This window comes from Heptranchias perlo, chromosome 2, assembly GCF_035084215.1.
Source record: "Heptranchias perlo isolate sHepPer1 chromosome 2, sHepPer1.hap1, whole genome shotgun sequence".
NCBI classification, from domain to species: Eukaryota; Metazoa; Chordata; class Chondrichthyes; order Hexanchiformes; family Hexanchidae; genus Heptranchias; species Heptranchias perlo.
Window position 1 is genome coordinate 100,394,989 of NC_090326.1, and position 23,278 is coordinate 100,418,266.

The 23,278-nt window shown below is 42.8% G+C and overlaps 1 protein-coding gene across 1 annotated transcript in view; it reads left to right on the forward strand.

The window, feature by feature from the left end:
* The window catches only part of ino80c (INO80 complex subunit C), a 44,239-nt gene extending 22,712 nt beyond the window's left edge, over window positions 1-21,527 (forward strand). The window contains exon 5 of the mRNA XM_068005090.1: window positions 15,366-21,527. Within this exon, the coding sequence (XP_067861191.1) occupies window positions 15,366-15,497 (132 nt within the window). The 3' untranslated portion in view covers window positions 15,498-21,527. The remainder of the gene's footprint in view (window positions 1-15,365) is intronic.
* The last annotated feature ends 1,751 nt before the right edge of the window (window positions 21,528-23,278 follow it).

A 23,278-nucleotide genomic window follows, 5' to 3' on the forward strand; every position in this document is an offset into this window, starting at 1 on the left:
TAGCAATTGAGCTGGTATCAATTTTTTTTATTATTCATTCATGGGATGTGGGCGTTGCTGGCGAGGCCGGCATTTATTGCCCATCCCTAATTGCCCTTGAGAAGGTGGTGGTGAGCCGCCGCCTTGAACCGCTGCAGTCCGTGTGGTGACTGTTCTCCCACAGTGCTATTAGGAAGGGAGTTCCAGGATTTTGACCCAGCGACGATGAAGGAACGGTGATATATTTTCAAGTCAGGATGATGTGAGACTTGGAGGGGAACGTGCAGGTGGTGTTGTTCCCATGTGCCTGCTGCTCTTGCCCTTCTAGGTGGTAGAGGTCGCAGGTTTGGGAGGTGCTGTCGAAGAAGCCTTGTCGAGTTGCTGCAGTGCATCCTGTGGATGGTACACACTGCAGCCACTGTGCGCTGGTGGTGAAGGAAATGAATGTTTAGGGTGGTGGATGGAGTGCCAATCAAGAGGGCTGCTTTGTCCTGGATGGTGTCGAGCTTCTTGAGTGTTGTTGGAGCTGCACTCATCCAGGCAAGTGGAGAGTATTCCATCACACTCCTGACTTGTGCCTTTATAGATGGTGGAAAGGCTTTGGGGAGTCAGGAGGTGAGTCACTCGCCACAGAATACCCAGCCTCTGACCTGCTCTTGCAGCCACAGTATTTATATGGCTGGTCCAGTTAAGTTTCTGGTCAATGGTGACCCCCAGGATGTTGATAGTGGGGGATTTGGCGATGGTCATGCCGTTGAATGTCAAGGGGAGGTGGTTAGATTCTCTCTTGTTGTAGATGGTCATTGCCTGGCACTTATCTGGTGCGAATGTTACTTGCCATTTATGAGCCCAAGCCTGGATATTGTCCAGGTCTTGCTGCGTGCGGGCTCGGACTGCTTCATTATTTGAGGGGTTGCGAATGGAACTGAACACTGTGTGCAATCATCAGCGAACATCCCCATTGATGAAGTAGCTGAAGATGGTTGGGCCTAGGACACTACCCTGAGGAACTCCTGCAGCAATGCCCTGGGGCTGAGATGATTGGCCTCCAACAACTACTACCATCTTCCTTTGTGCTAGGTATGACTCCAGCCACTGGAGAGTTTTCCCCCTGATTCCCATTGACTTCAATTTTACTAGGGCTCGTTGGTGCCACGCTCGGTCAAATGCTGCCTTAATGTCAAGGGCAGTCACTCTCTCCTCACCTCTGGAATTTAGCTCTTTTGTCCATGTTTGGACTAAGGCTGTAATTGCCATTTGCGGAAGAGAGTTCCAAACTTCTACCACCCTTTGTGTGTAGAAATGTTTTCTAATCTCACTCCTGAAAGGTCTGGCTCTAATTTTTAGACTGTGCCCCCTACTCCTAGAATCCCCAACCAGCGGAAATAGTTTCTCTCTATCCACTCTATCTGTTCCCCTTAATATCTTATAAACTTAGATCAGATCACCCCTTAACCTTCGAAACTCCAGAGAATACAACCCCAATTTGTGTAATCTCTCCTCATAACTTAACCCTTGAAGTCCGGGTATCATTCTAGTAAACCTACGCTGCACTCCCTCCAAGGCCAATATGTCCTTCCGAAGGTGCGGTGCCCAGAACTGCTCACAGTACTCCAGGTGCGGTCTAACCAGGGTTTTGTATAGCTGCAGCATAACTTCTGCCCTCTTGTACTCTAGTCCTCTAGATATAAAGGCCAGCATTCCAATAGCCTTCTTGATTATTTTCTGCACCTGTTCATGACCCTTCAATGATCGATGTACCTGAACCCCTATGTCCCTTTGGACATCCACTGTTTTTAACTTTTTAGAAAGTACCCTGTTGTATCCTTTTTTGATCCAAAGTGGATGACCTCACATTGTCTACATTGAATTCCATTTGCCACAGTTTTGCCCCGAATATATCAATATCTCTTTGTAATTTTATGTTTTCATCTACACTGCTTACAATGCCACCAATCTTTGTTGTGGCGATGCCGGTGATGGACTGGGGTTGACCATTGTAAACAATTTTACAACACCAAGTTATAGTCCAACGATTTTATTTGAAATTTACAAGCTTTCGGAGGCTTCCTCCTTCCTCGGGTAAATCGGCAAACTTAGATATGAGACTTTCTATGCCTTCATCTAAGTCGTTAATAAATATTATGAATAATTGAGGCCCCAAGACAGATCCCTGCAGGACTCCACTAGTCACATCCTGCCAATGTTAGCACCTTCCCATTATCCTTACTCTCTATTGCCTTTTGCTCAGCCAACTTCCTAACCAAGTCCGTACTTTTCCCTCGATTCCACGGGCTTCTATCTTGGCTAACAGTCTCTTATGTGGGACCTTATCAAATGCCATCTTGACTTGGACATATGTTGCCATTTCTTTATCATCACTGGATCAATATTCTGGAATTCCTTACCTAATACCATTGTGGGAGCACTATCACCACAGGAACTGCAACGGTTCAAGGAGAAGGCCCATGACCACCACCTCATGGCAACTAGGAATGAATGCAGTTTTACCTGCATCACCTATATCCTGAGAACAAATAATAAAAATATAATTGAGGTAGTTGTGGGAGTTGGTGGGCTTGTAGTATCAGAACAACATCAACTTACATTTATATAGCGCCTTTAACGTAGAACAACGTCCCAAGATTCTTCACAGAGGCATAATCAGGCAAAAATAGACGTGGAGCAAAAGTTTTCTTATAGGTGGGTTTTAAGAAGGGTCTTAAAGGAGGAGAGGGAGGCACTGACATGGAGGGATTTAGGGAGGGAATTACCGAATATGGGGCCTAGATGGCTAGAAGCACGGCTGCTAGTGGTTGGATGAGAGGGCGTGCAGAAGAGGCTGGAGTCGGGGGCTGGAGGAATTTAGATAGGGAGGGGCAAGGCCAGAAGAGATTTAAACACAAGGATGAGAATTTTAAAGTGGCGTTGGGGGACCAGAAGTCGATGTATATCAGCAAGGACAAGGGTGATGGATGAGCACGACTTGGAGCAGGATAGGATACGGGTAGCAGAGTTTTGGATGAACTGTAGTTTATGGAATGTGGAGGATGTGATGATGGACAGGACAGCATTGGAAGAGTCGAGTCTGGAGGTGTCAAAAGCATGGATGAGAGTTACAGTAGCAGATGGCCTGAGGCAGAGGTGGATGATGTTAGACTTGAAGTTGGCCGTCTTTGTGATGGAGAGGATGTTGGGTGGGAAGCACAGCTTGGAGTCGAATTGAACACAGGTTGCAAACAGACGAGTTCGACCTAAGACAATAGGAGACGCAATTGGTGTTAAGGGTACAGAGTTTGTAGTGTGATTACAACAGTTTTGAAAGGGAGGGAGAAAGTACCTGAGGAGAGGGAACCTTTTGCAGTGTCAGCTAGCATGGGGACCACGAAAGAGAATTGAATGGCCAGCAGTTTAGTGGGGAATTTGGTGAGAGTGGGAATTCGGTGCACAGGGGGAAAGAGGTGCTAAGTAATTTAAACCAAGGGACAACAATAAATAAGCAAATTTATAAATAATCAATAATTAGATCTAAGGGGATAAAATTAAAGTAGAGGATATCAACATTAAAGGGAATCGAATTCATTAAATAAAAATCTGGTATACATAAAATATATATTAAATGTAACTAGATAGACTTTTAAGCAAAATGACAGGACAGCTGAGACCCGTTGCCTGCAATTCCTTTGCCATGTGGGAACTCAAGGATGCTTCATGTATCCTGGATGATCACGTGTGTAGGAAGTGCCTCCAGTTGCTCGAACTCAAGCTCAGAGTTTCTGAGCTTGAAGAGCTGCTGGAGTCACTGCCGGGCATACCGGAGGCTGAGAATTTGTGGCCACCCCGCAGCTACAGAGAGTTCCGGAGAATAGTAAAGTCGGTGGCCATCTGGCAGGGTAGGAAGAGGCAGGCAGTGCAGGAATCCTCTGGGACAGTGACACTCTCAAACCGGTTTTCAGTGCTGAATACCAGTGAGAGTGACGACACCTCGAGGGAGTGCAGTCTAGAGCACATCCACGGTACCATGGGGCAAATGACTGCACAAGGGGGCACAGCAAAATGTAGAAATGCAGTGGTCATAGGGAATTCAATAGTCAAGGGGGTAGATAGGAGTTTCTGCAACCGCCGACATAAGTCTTGCACGGTGTGTTGCCTCCCTGGTGCCAGGATAAAGGACATCACTGAGAGGGTGTGAAACATTTTGCGGGGGAAAGAGGGAACAGCCAGAAGTTGAGGTTAATGTTGGAACCAGTGACATAGGTAGTAAAGGGGTTGAGGTCCAACAGACAGTTTCAGGAGCTAGGGAGGAAGGTAAAGCGCAGGATCTCAAAGGCAGTAATCTCTGGATTACTCCCAGTGCCACGTGCTAGTGACTATAGGAATAGTAGGATAAGACAAGTTAATGCGTGATTGGAGAAATGGTACAGGATGGAGAGCTTCAGATTCCTGGGGCACTGGGACCAGTTCTGGGGCAGGAGGGACCTGTACTAGGTGGACGGGTTGCACCGCAACAGGGCTGGGACCAATGTCCTCACAGGGATGTTAACTACTGCTGTGGGCGAGGGTTTAAACTAATTTGGCAGGGGGAGGGGCACCAGGAAGAAGCATTAGCTAGGAGATACAAGGTGCACAGAGAACTGGGAAAGACAAACCACCTTGGAATAAAGAGTAGTTCAGAAATAGGAAGGATCAGACAGGAGGGAAATGCGAGGCAGACTAAGATGGGTTTAGAGTGCATGTGCATAAATGCGCGGAGCATGGTAAATAAGGTTGGTGAGCTGCAGGTACAAGTAGCCGTATGGGATTATGATATAGTGACCATAATGGAGACCTGGCTGAAACAAGGGGGGTGGGGGGGGCACTTAATATTCCTGGCTACAAGGTATTCAGGAAAGATAGGGAATGTGAAAAAGGAGGGGGTCGCAGTATTGATCAAAGATACAGTTACAGCACTGGAAAGGGATGATGTACTTGAGGGTTTAAAGACAATCTATTTGGGTACGGGGAGCGGGCAGGAAATTGGACATGAATTTAGATTTGAGGTTAGGATCAGATCAGCCATGATCTTATTGAATGGCGGAGCAGGCTCGAGGGGCCGATTGGCCTACTCCTGCTCCTATTTCTTATGTTCTTATGTTAGAATGAAGGAACAATAGAGGAGCTATTACACTGCTGGGTATGTACTATAGGCCACCAAATAGTGGGAAGCAGATAGCGGAGCAAATTGCAGAAAGATGCAAGAACTATAGAGTAGTAAAATTGGGGAACTTCAATTATCCCAATATAGACTGGGACAGTAACAGTGTAAAGGGCAAAGAGGGGGAGGAATTTCTGAAATGTGTTCAGAGAACTTTCTTGATCATTATGTTTCTAGCCCAATGAGGAAGGAAATAGTGTTAGATCTAGTTCTGGGGAATGAAGTGGAGCATGTTTCAGTGGGGGAGCATTTGGGACACGGTAATCACTATCATTAGGTTTAGAGTAGTTATGGAAAAGGACAAGGAAAAATCAAATGTGAAAATAAACTGGAGGAGGGCTAATTCAGTGAGTTGAAAAGGGATCTTGCTCAGGTGGATTGGAATCAAAGGTTGGCAGGTAAAATGGTAAATGAGCAATGGGAGTCCTTCAAAGAGGAGATAGCTCAGGTACAGACTAGATATATTCCCTTGACTGGGAAAGGAAGGGCATCCAAAGCTAGAGCTCCTTGGATGACTAAAGATATAGAGATTAAAATGAAATGGAAAAAGGAGGCTATGACAGATGTCAGGTTCATAATTCCAATCCCTCTTAGATATGGGAGTGGTGCTAGAGGACTTGAGGATTACAAACTTAACATCCCTGTTCAAAAAAGGGGAGAGGGATAAAGCTGGCAACTGCAGGCCAGTCAGCCTAACGATAGTGGTGGGGAAACTTTTAGAGACAATAATCCAGGACAAAATTAATTGGCACTTGGAAAAATATGGGTTATAAATGAAAGCCAGCACGGATTTGTTAAAGGCAAATCGTGTTTGACTAACTTGATTGAATTCTTTGATGACGTAACAGAGAGGATTGATGAGGGTTGTGCGGTTGATGTTGTGTAAATAGACTTTCAAAAGGTATTTGATAAAGTGCCACATAAGAGACTTGTTAGCAAAATTAAAGCCCATGGGATTAAAGGGACAGTGGCAGCGTGGATACAAAATTGGCTAGGGGACAGAAAGCAGAGAGTAATGGTGAATGGTTGTTTTTCAGACTGGAGGGAGGTATACAGTGGTGTCCCCCAGGGGTCACTATTAGGACCACTGCTCTTTTTTTATATATATTAATGACCTGGACTTGGGTATACAGGGCATAATTTCAAAGTTTGGAGATGACACAAAACTCGGTAATGTAGTAAACAGTGAGGAGGATAACAGACTTCAGGAGGACATAGACTGGCAGATGAAATTTAATGCAGAGAAGTTTGAAGTGATTCATTTTTGATCGGAAGGTTGAGGAGAGGCAATATAAACTAAATGATACAATTTTAAAGGGGGTGAAGGAACGGAGACCTGGCGGTGTATGTACACAAGTCTTTGAAGGTGGCAGGATAAGTTGAGAAGGCTGTTTAAAAAAAAAAGCATATAGGATCCTCATCTTTATAAATAGAGGCACAGAGTACAAAAACAAGGAGGTTATGCTAAACCTTCATAAAGCACTGGTTAGGCCCCAGCTGGAGTAATGTGTCCAATTCTTTTTTTTTGTTCGTTCATGGGATGTGGGCGTCGCTGGCGAGGCCGGCATTTATTGCCCATCCCTAATTGCCCTTGAGAAGGTGGTGGTGAGCCGCCGCCTTGAACCGCTGCAGTCCGTGTGGTGAAGGTTCTCCCACAGTGCTGTTAGAAGGGAGTTCCAGGATTTTGACCCAGCGACGATGAAGGAACGGTGATATATTTCCAAGTCGGAATGGTGAGTGACTTGGAGGGGAACGTGCAGGTGGTGTTCCTATGTGCCTGCTGCTCTTGTCCTTCTAGGTGGTAGAGGTCGCGGGTTTGGAAGGTGCTGTCGAAGCAGCCTTGGCAAGTTGACTGCAGTGCATCCTGTGGATGGTACATACTGCAGCCACAGTGCGCCAGTGGTGAAGGGAGTGAATGTTTAGGGTGGTGGATGGGGTGCCAATCAAATGGGCTGCTTTGTCCTGGATGGCATTGAGTTTCTTGAGTGTTGTTAGAGCTGCACTCATCCAGGCAAGTGGAGAATATTCCATCGCACTCATGACTTGTGCCTTCTGGATGGTGGAAAGGCTTTGGGGAGTCAGGAGGTGAGTCACTCGCCGCAGAATACCCAGCCTCTGACCTGCTCTTGTAGCCACAGTATTTATATGGCTGGTCCAGTTAAGTTTCTGGTCAATGGTGACCCCCAGGATGTTGATGGTGGGGGATTTGACGATGGTAATACCGTTGAATGTCAAGGGGAGGTGGTTAGACTCTCTCTTGTTGGAGATGGTCATTGTCTGGCGCGAATGTTACTTGCCACTTTTGAGCCCAAGCCTGGATGGTGTCCGGGTCTTGCTGCATGGGGGGTTGCGCATGGACCTGAACACTGTGCAATCATCAGCGAACATCCCCATTTCTGACCTTATGATGGAGGGAAGATCATTGATGAAGCAGCTGAAGATGGTTGGGCCTAGGACACTGCCCTGAGGAACTCCTGCAGCAATGTCCTGGGGCTGAGATGATTGGCCACCAACAACCACTACCATCTTCCTTTGTGCTAGGTATGACTCCAGATTCCCCGATTCCCATTGACTTCAATTTTACTAGGGCTCCTTGGTGCCACACTCTGTCAAATGCTGCCTTGATGTCAAGGGCAGTCACTGTCACCTCACCTCTGGAATTCAGCTCTTTTGTCCGTGCTTGGACCAAGGTTGTAATGAGGTCTGGAGCAGTGTGGTCCTGGCGGAACCCAAACTGAGCATCGGTGAGCAGGTTATTGGTGAGTAAGTGCCGCTTGATAGCACTGTCGACGACACCTTCCATCACTTTGCTGATGATTGAGAGTACACTGATGGGGCGGTAATTGGCCGGATTGGATTTGTCCTTTTTGTGGACAGGACATACCTGGGCAATTTTCCACATTGTCGGGTAGATGCCAGTGTTGTAGCTCTACTGGAACAGCTTGGCTAGAGGCGTGGCTGGTTCTGGAGCACAAGTCTTCAGCACGACAACTGGGATGTTGTCGGGGCCCATAGCCTTCGCTGTATCCAGTGCACTCGGCCATTTCTTGATATCACGTGGAGTGAATCGAATTGGCTGAAGACTGGCTTCTGTGATGGTGGGGATATCGGGAGGCGGCCGAGATGGATCATCCACTCGGCACTTCTGGCTGAAGATGGTTGCAAACGTGCTGGACTCAGCCATTGTTGAGGATGGGGATGTTTATGGAGCCTCCTTCCCCCCCCCCCCCCCCCCCCCACTCTCCGTTAGTTGTTTAATTGTCCACCACCATTCACGACTGGATGTGGCAGGACTGCAGAGCTTTGATCTGATCCGTTGATTGTGGAATCGCTTAGCTCTGTCTATAGCACGTTGCTTCCGCTGTTTAGCATGCATGTAGTCCTGTGTTGTAGCTTCACCAAGTTGGCACCTCATTTTTAGGTACGCCTGGTGCTGCTCCTGGCATGCTCTTCTACACTCCTCATTGAACCAGGGTTGATCCCCTCGCTTGTTAGTAATGGTAGAGTGAGGAATATGCCGGGCCATGAGGTTACAGATTGTGCTGCTGCTGATGGCCCACAGAGGTCATGGATGCCCAGTTTTGAGCTGCTAGATCTGTCCTGAATCTATCCCATTTAGCACGGTGGTGGTAGTGCCACACAACACGTTGGATGGTGTCCTCAGTGCGAAGACGGGACTTCATTTCCACGAGGACTGTGGACAGATGCATCTGCAACAGGTAGATTGGTGAGCACGAGGTCAAGTAAGTTTTTCCCCTTGTGTTGGTTCGCTCACCATCTGCTGCAGGCCCAGTCTGGCAGCTATGTCCTTCAGGACTCGGCCAGCTCGGTCAGTAGTGGTGCTACCAAGCCACTCTTGGTGATGGACATTGAAGTCCCCCACCCAGAGTACATTCTGTGCCCTTGCTACCCTCAGTGCTTCCTCCAAGTGGTGTTCTACATGGAGGAGGACTGATTCATCAGCTGAGGGAGGGCGGTAGGTGGTAATCAGCAGCAGGTTTCCTTGCCCATGTTTGACCTGATGCCATGAGATTTCATGGGGTCCAGAGTCCATGTTGAGGACTCCCAGGGCCACTCCCTCCTGACTGTATATCACTGTACCGCCACCTCTGGTGGGTCTGTCCTGCCAGTGGGACAGGACATACCCAAGGCTGGTGATGGAAGAGTCTGGGACGTTGGCTGAAAGGTATGATTCCGTGATTGTGGCTATGTCAGGCTGTTGCTTGACTAGTCTGTGGGACAGCTCTCCCAATTTTGGCACAAGTCCCTAGATGTTAGTAAGGAGGACTTTGCAGGGTTGACTGAGCTTGATTTGCCTTTGTTGTGTCCGGTGCCGGGTGGTCCGTCTGGTTTTATTCTTATTGTGACTTTTTTTAGCGAGACTTTACAACTGAGTGGCTTGCTAGGCCATTTCAGAGGGCAGTTAAGAATCAACCACATTGCTGTGGGTTTGGAGTCACATATAGGCCAGACCGGATAAGGAAGGCAGGTTTCCTTCCCTAAAGGACATTAGTGAACCAGATGGGTTTTTACGACAATCCGGTAGTTTCATGGTCACCATTACTGATACAGGTATTTTAATTCCATATTTTATTCAATGAATTGAATTTAAATTCCCCAGCTGCCGTGGCAGGATTTGAACTCATGCCTCTGGATTACTAGTCCAGTAACATAACCACTATGGGCACCGCACCTTAAGCGGCCTTTAGAGGGTGCAGAAGAGATTTAATAGAATGGTGCCAGAGAAGAGGGACTTCAGTTACATAGAGAAACTGGGGTGGTTCTCCTTAGAACAGGGAAGGTTAAGGGAAGATTTGATGGAGGTTATCAAAATCATGCACGGTTTTGACAGTGTAAATAAGGAGAAACTGTTTCTAGTGGCAGAAGGGTCAGTAACCAGAGGACACAGATTTAAGGTAATTGGAAAAAGAATCTGAGGCGACATGAGGAAACAGTTTTTACGCAGTGAATTGTCATGATCTGGAATGCTCTGCCTGAAAGGGTGTTGGAAGCAGATTCAGTAATATCTTTCAAAGGGGAACTGGATAAATACTTGAAGGGGGAAAAAATTGCACAACTATGGGGAGAGAGCAGGGGAGTGAGACTAATTGGATAGCTCTTTCGAAGAGCAGGCACGATGGGCCGAATGGTTTCCTTGACTACATTTGACTTCTCTCGCTCTTGGTCCCTTGTCCCCACTGGTCCCTATCAACCACTCCCCATTTCTCAACCCTTCTGCTTCATGCCTTGACCCAGTTACCACTACTGCTTCACTGGTGTCTCTTTCTGCCCCAGTATTGAGTACTTCCTGCGTGGGCTCTAGGTTTCTGCTGCTACTGAGAAAGATAGCCTTACCTAACAAAAATCTATCAAGGGAAAATGGAGTTGATCCCTTTGGGACTCCAGTAGTAACCAGTCTTCATGCAGGGCCGCCTTCATTAATAACAACCCTTGTAATAAAGGAGGGAGCCAAGCTATATCAAATGTAATAAATCAATGAAGCAGAAATTTAATTGCTGTGCAACATGTTAAGCATTTGGATTTGTTCCCATTGGTCACATCTTGTCTTTCACAGATCTGCAAACAACATGTGGTTTATGTGGTTTTATAATTCCTCGTAAAGCGAACTGCAAAAACATAATTGGCCAAGTATAATTATGTACAATAACCTTTTCTATCCAAACCAGGAAGGTACCAGGTTCAATCCCTGCTGAGTTTGTGCTGCGTTAGCTGATCTCTGTTGGTTAATGATGAACATGGCTTCTGTCTATGAACTAATTGACTTTACTATTCTAGAAAATCAAATTATATATAATTTTTAAGACCATAACTGGCATGGACACGGTGGGCCAAGTGGCCTCCTTCTGTGCCATAACTTTCTATGATTCTGTGATAAATAAGGAGCTCAACTCACAAGATCAAATAAGCCCAGATCATGATATTTCTCAGTTTGAGGAGCTACCAGAATAATTTCATAACAGATGGGCTTTCATAGCTCCAGCAAACTGGAACTGGTTTGTGTGGTTTGGAGAGCCAAGCAAGTGACATTGGTCTGAGATGGTGGTTATAGCTAGTCTCTGTGGAGTGCAACGTGCAGTTGGCAGAATGGAGCTTTACTGCTGACTGCACGTTTTTGTGGCTGATGCAAAGGTCAGCAATGATAAAACAAGAAAAAAACTTCAGTGGTGTAGATTGTAAATGTGTTTGAAGTAGACTGTGTGATCTGGACCTTAAGGGAAACGAGGAACTGGCTTTGTTCAAAATAAAAATTTTGAAAGTGATAAAATCTTGAGATGACAGGATTGAAGTGATGGCCTTGGTAGTGTAGTGGTTATGTTACCAGACTAGTAATCCAGAGGCTTGGACTAATAATCCAGAGAACGTGATTTGAAGGCAGTTTGTATATTTGAATTTTTTTTTAATGCCTGTATAAGTAAAAGTGACCATGAAGCTGTCGGATTGTAGGAAAAACCTAACTGGTTCAATAATGACCTTTTTAGGGAAGGAAATTTGCCGACCTTACTCTGTCTGACCTATATGTGACTCCAGTCCCACACAATGTGTTTGACTCTTAACTGTCCTCTGAAGTGGCCTAGCAAGCCACTCAGTTGAATATCAAGAACACGGCCCACCACCACCCCCTCAGGGCAACTAGGGATGGGCAATAAATGTGAGCCTTGCCAGCGATGCCCACATCCTGAGAATGAATATTTTAAAAAATGTGAAGGATGTGACTAAGCAAGGGCATGAGTGCAGAGAAGCAGGAAGAGAGGGAGCTAGTGAAATTTAGATAAAGATTGAGCTTGAGTATGATAATTCACTCAGAGCAGTGGATGAGAGGAAATTTCAGCTGAGAATTTGTGGGTGGATGGTGGATAAGTGGAAGAGGGATTAAAAGGAAGACAAAGTGCCGGAGGAGTAAGGAATCTGGCAGTTAAGGCTACACCACCACCACAAGGGATGTGATGCAATGTATAGCTGGGCTGTATGACCCCAGCAAAGAGAAAGGAATCACCATCTGAGAGCCAAGTTTTAATAAGTTCCAGATGTAGACCACGGATAACGAGAAATTTATTTGCAAGAATGCAAGCATTTTAAAGGGCAATTTGGAATGGATAGGTAGGAGACCTGCAGAGGTCATTTTGGGGTGGGGGTGTGGCAGAAGAAGAGAGATAAGCAGTGATGAGAATGGATACATTTGTTCAGGGGAAGATGAATGAAAGAGATGGTCAGGCTTTGGTTGAGAGAGGGGAATGAGAATATTGTTTTCAGAGTTCCAGGAGCAGGATCCACATAGTAGAGCAGTAGAAACCTATGAGCCCAAGCAGGAAGTATTCAATACTGGGGTCATGGTAGGAAGGGACTAGTGAAGCAGAAGGGTCGCGAAATGGCAAGTGGTTGATGAGGACCATTGGGTACAAGGGACCAAGAGCAGGAGAAGAATGCTGTCACGGTCACATGAAGTGGACACAGAAGTGATGGATGTGTCATCGACAGTGCTATCAAGCGGAACTTAGTCACCAATAACCTGCTCGCCGATGCTCAGTTTGGGTTCTGTCAGGACCACTCGGCTCCAGACCTCATTACAGCCTTGGTCCAAACATGGACAAAAGAGCTGAATTCCAGAGGTGAGGTGAGAGTGACTGCCCTTGACATCAAGGCAGCATTTGACCGAGTGTGACACCAAGGAGCCCTAGTAAAATTGAAGTCAATGGGAATCAGGGGGAAAACTCTCCAGTGAGTGGAGTCATACCTAGCACAAAGGAAGATGGTAGTGGTTGTTGGAGGCCAATCATCTCAGCCCCAGGACATTGCTGCAGGATTTCCTCAGGGCAGTGTCCTCGGCCCAACCGTCTTCAGCTGCTTCATCAATGATCTTCCCTCCATCATAAGGTCAGAAATGGGGATGTTCGCTGCTGATTGCACAGTGTTCAGTTCCATTCGCAACCCCTCAAATAACGAAGCAGTCCGAGCCCGCATGCAGCAAGACCTGGACAACATCCAGGCTTGGGCTGATAAGTGGTAAGTCACATTCGCGCCAGGGAGAGTCTAACCACCTCCCCTTGACATTCAATGGCATTACCATTGCTGAATCCCCCAACATCAACATCCTGAGGGTCACCATTGACCAGAAACTTAACTGGACCAGCCATATAAATACTGTGGCTACAAGAGCAGGCTGTGTATTCTGCGGCGAGTGACTGACCTCTTGACTCCCCAAAGCCTTTCCACCATCCAGAAGGCACAAGTCAGGAGTGTGATGGAATACTCTCCACTTGCCTAGATGAGTGCAGCTCCAACAACACTCGAAGCTCGACACCATCCAGAACAAAGCAGCCCGCTTGATTGGCACCCCATCCGCCACCCTAAACATTTACTCCCTTCACCACCGGCGCACTGTGGCTGCAGTGTGTACCATCCACAGGATGCACTGCAGCAACTCGCCAAGGCTTCTTTGACAGCACCTCCCAAACCCACAACCTCTACCACCTAGAAGGACAAGAGCAGCAGGCACATGGGAACAACACCACCTGCACGTTCCCCTCCAAGTCACACACCATCCCGACTTGGAAATATATTGCCGTTCCTTCATCGTCGCTGGGTCAAAATCCTGGAACTCCCTTCCTAACAGCACTGTGGGAGAACCTTCACCACAAGGATTGCAGTGGTTCAAGAAGGCGGCTCACCACCACCTTCTCAAGGGCAATTAGGGATGGGCAATAAATGCCGGCCTCGCCAGCGACGCCCACATCCCATGAACGAATTTTTTAAAAACGTGGCAGTGAGTGACGTATATAATGTAGTTTAAGCACGGCTATGGATGTCTGTGCTAGAATAGTGTTATTTTCCTTCTAACACAGAACCACACTGCCAAAAATCACAAGCTAGAATAGGTAAGAGACTTACAAACCTCCACACAAAATTAACTGAGTGACAAATGTTCTTACTGGCAACCAAAAGAAAATGTGACCTTACACGCCTCACTGACTTCCTGCGGCTGATGCATGAAAACGGTAGCACAGATGATGCCCCAGATGAACCAATTCTCATTAAAACTTTACTTGTGAGTATAAAATAAAATGACATGACAGATTTGAACCTGCAATATTGCACTCAATTTAACAAAGCATTGAGTAGGCACTGCTTCAAAAATCAATATGTACTGGTACTGGCACAGACCCATACTTTTTTTAAAAAAAACCTTAATCAAATAAAAATAACAATAACTAAAGAAAATGAAGAACGAGGGCAATACCAAACACCTCTGAAAAGGAAGAGAACAACTTGGCTATCCTGGGGATGTGGATGTGGGTTGGGGGGGGGATTATTACTTGCACAGCATCAACACTGGTGGTGGGAGCTTTACATTTAGTGTATGAAACTTGCAAAAAGCTGGATTTTGTTTATTCCAAGTGAGTTCAATTTGTATGCTGAAGTTTTCTCAGTGATTTAGTTCCTGATGGCAAATATATGTAAGGCAGATGGAGAAAACTCCACACAGATTTTTAAAATACAGTGCAATTAGGAATTAGAGAGTCGGAGTAGTATCCTATTCCCACTTGAGATTGATTTGTATAACTCCCTTGTGGCTTTGCTATATGAGTTATGAGACTAGTATTCTTGTGATAAACACGCCATCATCCCGCTACGGTAAGACTATATTAAAGTATATTTAGTTCGGTCGGTTAAACATCTTAATTTCTAGTAATTATACGGTGTTAAATTCAGAAATTTGTGGGGGGAAATACTGTTAATTTAAAATTATGATTAAAAGTTGTTTAATTTCATGTTTCAACTGACTAGTTATTTTAATAAATCTTATGTTTTACAATGAAAAATTACCTGTTTTGGCATCTTAGCTCACATTTCAACAGTTTATTATTGTACTAGTTATATTTTTGCTTTTATTACTATACCATGATTTAACTACTGCATGGTGTTTGTGCACAATATGTGGCAAAATTTACAATTTAGTGCTCCCAACAGGTCAGCATATCCAATTTGTGGCCCACGCAAATTTCCATCTATTAAAATGAATCTATAGAAAATTGGGCTTGCTAATCTCACTGCAGTTCTTAAAGTGCGTTCTCATTGCATGAAGCTCTGTGCCAGGAGTGCTACATATTAAAATTTACCCTCTGTGTAGTGTGTTTGTGTATTTTTATCAAATATGTGTTGCTTTTTCTTGCAGGCCAATTATACAGACCCACAAAGCAAGCTACGATTTAGCAGCACGGAGGAGTTTTCGTACATCCGCATGCTTCCTTCAGACATTGTGACTGGTTATTTGGCTTTAAGAAAAGCAACAAGCATAGTACCATGAAGTAGTATACAGAATTGTCTGTCTGAAATACCTGAAAACAGATTTTTTGTTGTACAAAGCAACCCATGACTTAATTGGATGTCAGTAATGGTGACATCATGACATTTGGGAGTTCCTGTGCATCTCAACAGAAATTTCCAGCGTCTGCAGTTTTGGCAGCAAAGATCTTGCGTGAATTGCCAACAGGAAATATAAAAACACTTTAAAACTACAAAAAGCCCCATGTGGAAAACTTCAGGGCATACAGAAAATGCTAGATATATCAAGTGTGCTGGCTTTCATTTATTAACCCATATTTTTCCAAGTGCCAATTAATTTACTGGAACCAGTGACATAGCGGATATATTGTAAATCTACCCACGTATTTTTGCCAAAGTATGCTAGATTTCAAACTGCATTTTAAAACTCCTATTTGCGGCTTTGCCAGTCAAGAGTCAACATTTACCTGCTATGCCTATAGTGGTGTTGTGGTTGACTTTTGCATGGTAAAAAATCCATTATGTAATGTTAGTTGAATGTTACCCTCCAGCTCTACATCAGAGATATTAGAGTGAAGCCCAGGAGTCTCTTTGTCCTTATCACAGACTCTGGACCAAAGTTAGGTATTTCCTGAAGTGGAGCAAAGTAATAAAAATATAAATGCTTATAATGAATATTCTTCCTCATTAAAATGATATTTCTAACCGGTCAATCAAATAGCTGGAATAGTAGACTGGACAATAATAATAAGAGGCCCCTTTCAGTAAAGGCTCTTGCCAGCTGTTAATTGCACCCTTCCCTAATATGTCAACACTGTGGACATCGGTGTCTTCAGTACCCACTAAACAATTTCAGATAGCTCCCTACCTCCACTCTTTTTTTGAGCATTTCTTCAGTGTTGCTGGAACCCAAACCCTCCCCCAACCTTCTGCCACTGCTCACTACTCACAACTATCTTCTCCCTTACGGCCACTGTGCAACAGACAGACTTGCATATGCACGTTCCCTCAGTTGCTCCCAGCGCTTGCTCTTCCACGCTATACATTAGGAGAACTCCCGAAGTCTTAAAAGACTACCCACGAGATCCAAATTTCTAACTTAAATGCTAATTTCTCCTCCCCTCAGCTCACAGTAAAATTGGGACTTGACTAAGCAGCATTGGAACTCCCTTCCCTCTTCTCCCACCCCCCCCCCCCCACCCTCACCCTCTCTTTGTTTAAGGCAAAGTCAGAGCTTTGGAGAAAAGGGAAACAAACCCAAAATTGAGCAAAGTATCCAGCCCCAATGCTGAGTGTGTCTTCTGGCTTCCTCTTCCACCACCCCCCTCCACCTTTTCCCTGTAGGTTGAGGGGCCTCAAAGTTTCAAGAACATTTGACCTCTGGGAAATAAAAATCTGAGCTGTGGCACAAGGAGACAGTCCAAGCAAGGAAAAAATGGAGAGAAGAATCAATTTAAAAAGCATTTTTACTAAAAAATAAATGAATTTAATTTGTATGGTGAAACCTATTCCTCTGGTAATGGTCAGCTTTTAATCATTAACAAATTTATTGCATATTCCTGGTACCCAGAGTAATATAAATATGTTTGGAGATTTTACCTTGGTTTGGTCACTGTGTATGTGACAGTGTAACATTTTCTGAAATGATAAATGTTGCTTAAAAAACATTAAGTGCATTTTTCTTTTGTCTATAATTACTTAACACAATGTTAAGTAAATTAGAGGGGTACCTTATAAAGAGCAACTATGCACATTCGTTCACATTTCTATCACGTCGTCATTTTTTTTCCCTCCTTGTAATTTTTTCACTATGAAATTGAGTGACAGTAAACCAGTAGCATAAATTGTGGGCTTATCATTTGAGAATAGTTTTTATCAGTTAAATTAATTCTTGTAATGCACATAATGTTACTTTATTTTTGAACAGACAGACTGTTAGCAGACTAGATGAATTTAACATTTTAATTGAGTAGTTAGACTGGAACTAAATGATTCTTTGAGAAGGTAACACCTGGTAATGTGGGAAAATACAGTGGATGTAGAGAAAGTTAAGGGGTATGGGATTTGGGGAAGAATAGCAAACTGGATTAAAAATTGGTTAAAAGGGAGAGAACAGAGTAGGAGTTACGGTCAGTTCTTCAGAGTGTTTTGGATGTGGATAATGTCTCACAGGGATCAGTTCTGGGGCCACTTCTGTTCACTGATTTGGATATAGAATTAGAGGGAGTAATGTCAGTTTGCAGATGATACCAAAATAGGAGATATAGTTAATTCTTTAGAACACCAAAGTAAGCTGCAAAGAATTATTGATGGGTTGAGGGAATGGGCTAATGTCAGTAAGGATGAGGTGATGCATTTTGGTTAAAAAAATAACAGCAGTAGTTATACTCTGAATGGAAGTAGGCTCAGTGTTGTAGAAGAGCAGAGCGATTTGGAGGTACAGGTTCACAGAATATTAAAGTTGGTACCTCAGGTTAATAGAGTTGAAAGTTGTAGATTTTATCAAGAGGTATACAGTATAAAAGCCAAGAGGCAGTGAGAGCCTATATAAAACCTCAAGAACTTAGTTAAGAGCACTGTGTGCAGTATTGGGCTCCACACTAGAGGAAGGCAAGGGAATACACAATAAATTGGAGGATACTTGAGAGGTGTAGAGGAAGTGAGGGACCTTGGAGTGCATGTCCAGATCCCTGAAGGTAGCAGGACAGGTAGATAAGATGGTTAAGAAGGCATATAGAATACTTTCCTTTATTAGCCGAGGCATAGAAAATAAGAGCAGGGAAGTTGTGCTGGAACTGTATAAAACACTGGTTAGGCCACACTTGAGTACTGCGTACAGTTGTGGACACAATACAGGAAAAATGTGATTGCACTAGAGAGGGTACAGAGGAGATTTATGAGGATGTTGCCAAGAGTAGAGAATTTTAGCTATGAGGAAAGATTTGAAATACTTGAAAAATTGGGTCTTTTTTCAGTAGAACAATGCAGATTAGGGAGTGATATGATAAAAGTGTTTTAAAATTATGAAAGGGTGGGGCAGGGTAGATACTGTTTCCAGCAGTAAGAACAAGGGACTATAGATACAAGATTAAATGCAAGAGATTTAGAACAGAGAGCAAGAGAAACTTCTTTACACAGAGAATTGTGAGGCTGTGGAATTCACTTCCAGGGTTAGTGGTTGAGACAGAAACTGTCAACATTCAAGATTAGATTGGATAGGTAGAGGTTGAAGGGATATGGAAAAAGGTTGGGTGAATGTGATTAGAATTACTCGTTCGCATGGCAGTAAGCACCAACAAAACTGGGCCGAATGACCATTTTCCATTGTGTAAATTCTGTATATTTCTAAATTGCTAATAGACACTTGGAAAAATTATCATTCTAATTAATATGGATGAAAAATAACTATTAATGTAATTAGATTTGTTTTAATGCATAGGTAAAACAATTATTTTTAAACAACCATTTATTGAGTTTTTAGCAGAAATGCTATAAATCATCGTCATACTCCTTCATGAAGCATCAGGATATCATGTATTCAAATGTATTGATCTACTGATTTATTGTTCCATGTTAAATATTAAAAATATGGGCAGCAGATAGACTGTTATTTTTTGATTAATTTGAAGAGGATGAACTAAATATTGATTCCAAGATGTTATACAGACCCAGTTTAATAAAGTTGAAAAAAGTGTTTTTGAGGGGGCTTCACTCTAGGACCCATAGGAAAGTACGGAGCCATAAGAGTCTGTAGGCTGGCCCCAAAAATGAATACCCCTCAATCGGCTAATCTGACAAATATCCATCCAATTCTCTCTCTCATTTTTACATACTATCTGCCTTCTTGGATGGTCTGTTCTATGTGGTGACCACCCTCTGGTCAAGTACTTTAAATTTAAATTGACTGACCACCTTCCCTCTTGCAAGTTTGAGCCCATGTCCCTGGTCCCAGAGTTTGTGGTAATCTCAAACCTATAAGCTTCAATTTATCTATTCCTGTGAGGATGCTGAATAATATCTCTTCTGAGTAAAAAGTCCCAGGCTCTTCAACCACTACTCATCAAGGTATCTGTTCAGTTGCCCTTTCCTGCACTGGATCCTGTGCCTGGATATCCTTGCTCCAGTGCTTGCAGGATTTTTAATAGTCATGCCTCATAAATAACTTTAATATGAAAAGTCACGACTTGCTCAGATTAAATTCTCATTTAAAATAAAACGTTTATGTATTTTTCCTGTGACAAAATTCCAGGAATATTTTACTTGTTAATTGTAAAGGTTTTATTAGGAAATGGTATACATACAAAGTATGACTGTCTTCAATTTAAATGTACAGTGTGAGAAAGTTTTCCTATCCACATCTATTAACATACTTCAAGCTAGGAGACATGGTCTAATTTGAACGGCAATTGTCCCTTTTTAAGAGCATTTTGGACCAGAACTCTCAATTTCCAACATCTTCCCTATGTGACATCTCTCTGACAGCTGCCAACAATTATTTTTCTGTCATTCCATTCTGCTGTGCTGTATAAGAGAAACATTTTCTCTAACATTGTGCAACTGTGTATGTTTTGGCTTGTTGGGTCAAAAATTTACTTTGTTTCAATGTATTTCTGTCCAATTACTGATGTATTGATGTATGTCAGATCCAGGTTTTGTGTGTTGTGTGTAGTAACCTACGTTCTGCCATAGCTCCACAAGGAGCAGCAATCCTCTGGCGGCCACTCTTTATACGTGAGCTTGGATGGCTATGTCAGTTAGCCAGTGGAACGTAAGCTGGAGGGGGTGGGGGGGGAAAGAGTTAATGAACTTTTTGCCTGACATTCGCACATACACTTCCAGTAAGGGGTTACTGGATAGCAATCTGGAGTAGTGGGAATTTTGGCAGATTTTTTTTTCTTTTTGCCTAACATGGGGACAGTGAGTAGGTCCACGTTTTAAATTCTGCAACAAAGGCAGAAGGCTATTCATTACCTTTGTTAATCATTTCCTAAACTGTGCCTCAGCTGTGCTATTGTGTACATTCTGTTTGTCATTTAATCTTTCTCTGAAATAATCAAGACTTCAATGTTACAGGAAGATTGTCCAGGCACAGATTCAACTTACTAATAGTAACAAAAAATTATATATAGAGATTGAGAGTCTTCCTCTTCCTCCCAGAGTTATTTACCCTTGATGGAAAAACAAAAGAAACAACTGGAGATATCCATCAGGTTGACCGTTACCATATTCTGTTCCTCTGGGAACAAAGCCACTGTAAAACAGCTTTCACTATCAACAATGGAGAAGTAGCATAGCTATATAGTTTCCACACTTTGGTAAAATACTAGCAGATGCTCAAGTGCACCTGGGATGGGAATGGAGAAGTTTCCTGTTTATAAACTCAATCTAGTGAAGCTCAATATGGCAGTCACCTTATCCACTGCCAATCAGTTGCTACGTAGCCTACCAATACCTCATTATTGGATTTGTGAGTCCATCCATTTTAGATGCACAAAGAGAAGCATAGGTTCAGCACATCAGCAAATACAAGGCTCACCACTGCATCTGTCACTGTATGTGACTGTATAACTCAGAACACCTGCAGCAGGTGATCAAGAATGTACTGTATTAAAAAAAAATCAAGATTCAATATGATTTCAATACTTCAACTTGTCAAAAAGAATATGGTATATAGATATTCTACCACCTTGTTACTGTCCTATGGGCATCATATGAAATGGGGCTAAGGTTGAAATAAAGTCTGTAAACTTGCTGACATTCAAATTAACTGACCTGGTAAGGTAGCCGTGGATGTTTTCCTTGAAATTTGTAGGTTTAAAATAAAAATCTATATTTCTGGTAAAATTACAATATCAATTAAGATATGGTATTCCTTCAAATGTATTTTCAATTAAAATGATAAAAAGATGTACAAGGCTATTTATTAATGGGCAGCTCAATGTGATATCAACAATATGTCCTCTTGCTGAGTTATTTTTTAACCAGAGAGAGCAAGATGTCAACTTGGGCCCAGGGATCATACCGTTAATAAATTTTTATAAAAAGCTCCATATATCTATGTCCAAGTGATAAATTGCTCTCAATCATGTTTCAATGTCTCATTTTTTAGATAAGTTTATTTACATGGTAAGATGCAGAACATCCTATCAATAGGGCTGAATGGTACAGACTGATCTTCAAAGCTCTTATGATTTCATGGAAAAGAAGTTATATTTGAACAGATACAGTAATTCACATGAAAGTTAATTACGCTGTCAGTTATTACCCTTGGCTAAACATATTTGTAAACAATTTTACAACACCAAGTTATAGTCCAGCAATTATATTTTAAATTCGGAGGCTTCCTCCTTCCTCAGGTGAATCTGAGGAAGGAGGAAGCCTCCGAAAGCTTGTGAATTTAAAATAAAATTGCTGGACTATAACTTGGTGTTGTAAAATTGTTTACAATTGTCAACCCCAGTCCATCACTGGCATCTCCACATCATAAACATATTTGGAATAGGGAAGAATTTGACTAATTAAGGAAGACACTGTAATCTTCATTTTATTCTAATCCCTGTCAAAACATCTCATTAATGTCATGTAGCAATTTGCATGTATTAGCCCAGAAATTACAGGTGCTGATATTAGTGGTTGACCAAATAATTCATTCCATGGCTGCTTTAACCCATTTAAAAATGAACAGGTTACCACCTGTGTTAAAAGAGAGGATGGAGTACTCTGTGAATGTGTTGAACATTCATCTACTATTGCCAACAGTAATTTCTAACCTCTTGTCCGTACACCACAATGGCCTTCTTTCTTAACAGCATGGAAATTTGTCTAGTCGTCTCTTTATACCTCCCCTAAATGCCAAGATTAGGGCTGAACTTTTGGAGGCTATCACAAGTGTGAACATGCATTCAAATATTCTGTGGCACAATTCTTTGCACCAAAGGGATTCTCAACTTTTGTACTGTTGACCTGTTCTACCTCCAATATATTCATTTTACAGAGTTGTTTAATTGGCCTTTTTTACTTCTCATTAATTATTTTCATTTCTTATGTTTCCTTCCTTGCCCTGCTCTATCAGTAATAGATTTTATTTGTATGAATGGTTGTTAACTATTTTATTTTCTAAGCTGAACATCTAAATCATGTTAGGTTAACCAGCTTCAATGTTGTTGAAGCATACTGTGCACATTACAAGATAAGCATATAAGTCTCAGCTAAATTTGCATAAAAGCATGTTGTGTAATGTAGGTACACACAGTGCTCTCAGCCATGGTCATTTGTATAATGGTATATAAGCTCATTCTGATGTAAGGGAAATAAATTCTACAACGATAGCATCTTTCCCTCCAAAAGGGCTGAACAATGCAAATGGGAACAATGTTTTGCACAATCTGATAAAATATCAATGTTGACTCTTTTGTTTCCCATGTTAATAGATGCTCAACTCTCGTGCCATATTGTAACATACTAGTATTTATTTTTCTAATATCAGTCTATTTGTGGCTTTAATTTGACCTAATATCATTTGGAGGATCAAAAATATTTTAAACCACTGTCCACCAGTATTAGCAGAAACTTTGCAAAGTTTTAATCCCCATTTTAATGAGTCGATTTAAAGATGATCATCTGGTTTGTATCTTAAACCTGTGCCTGCTGTTCCTTCAATGAAAATATCCACACTGTGTGTAAATAAAAACTCCATTTATATGGATTATCTCTGGAAATGTTAGTCACCGATGTGTTAAACAAATGGAATAATATGATCATACCATTGGGATGCAGGAATAAGAAGGATAATTATCTGATTTT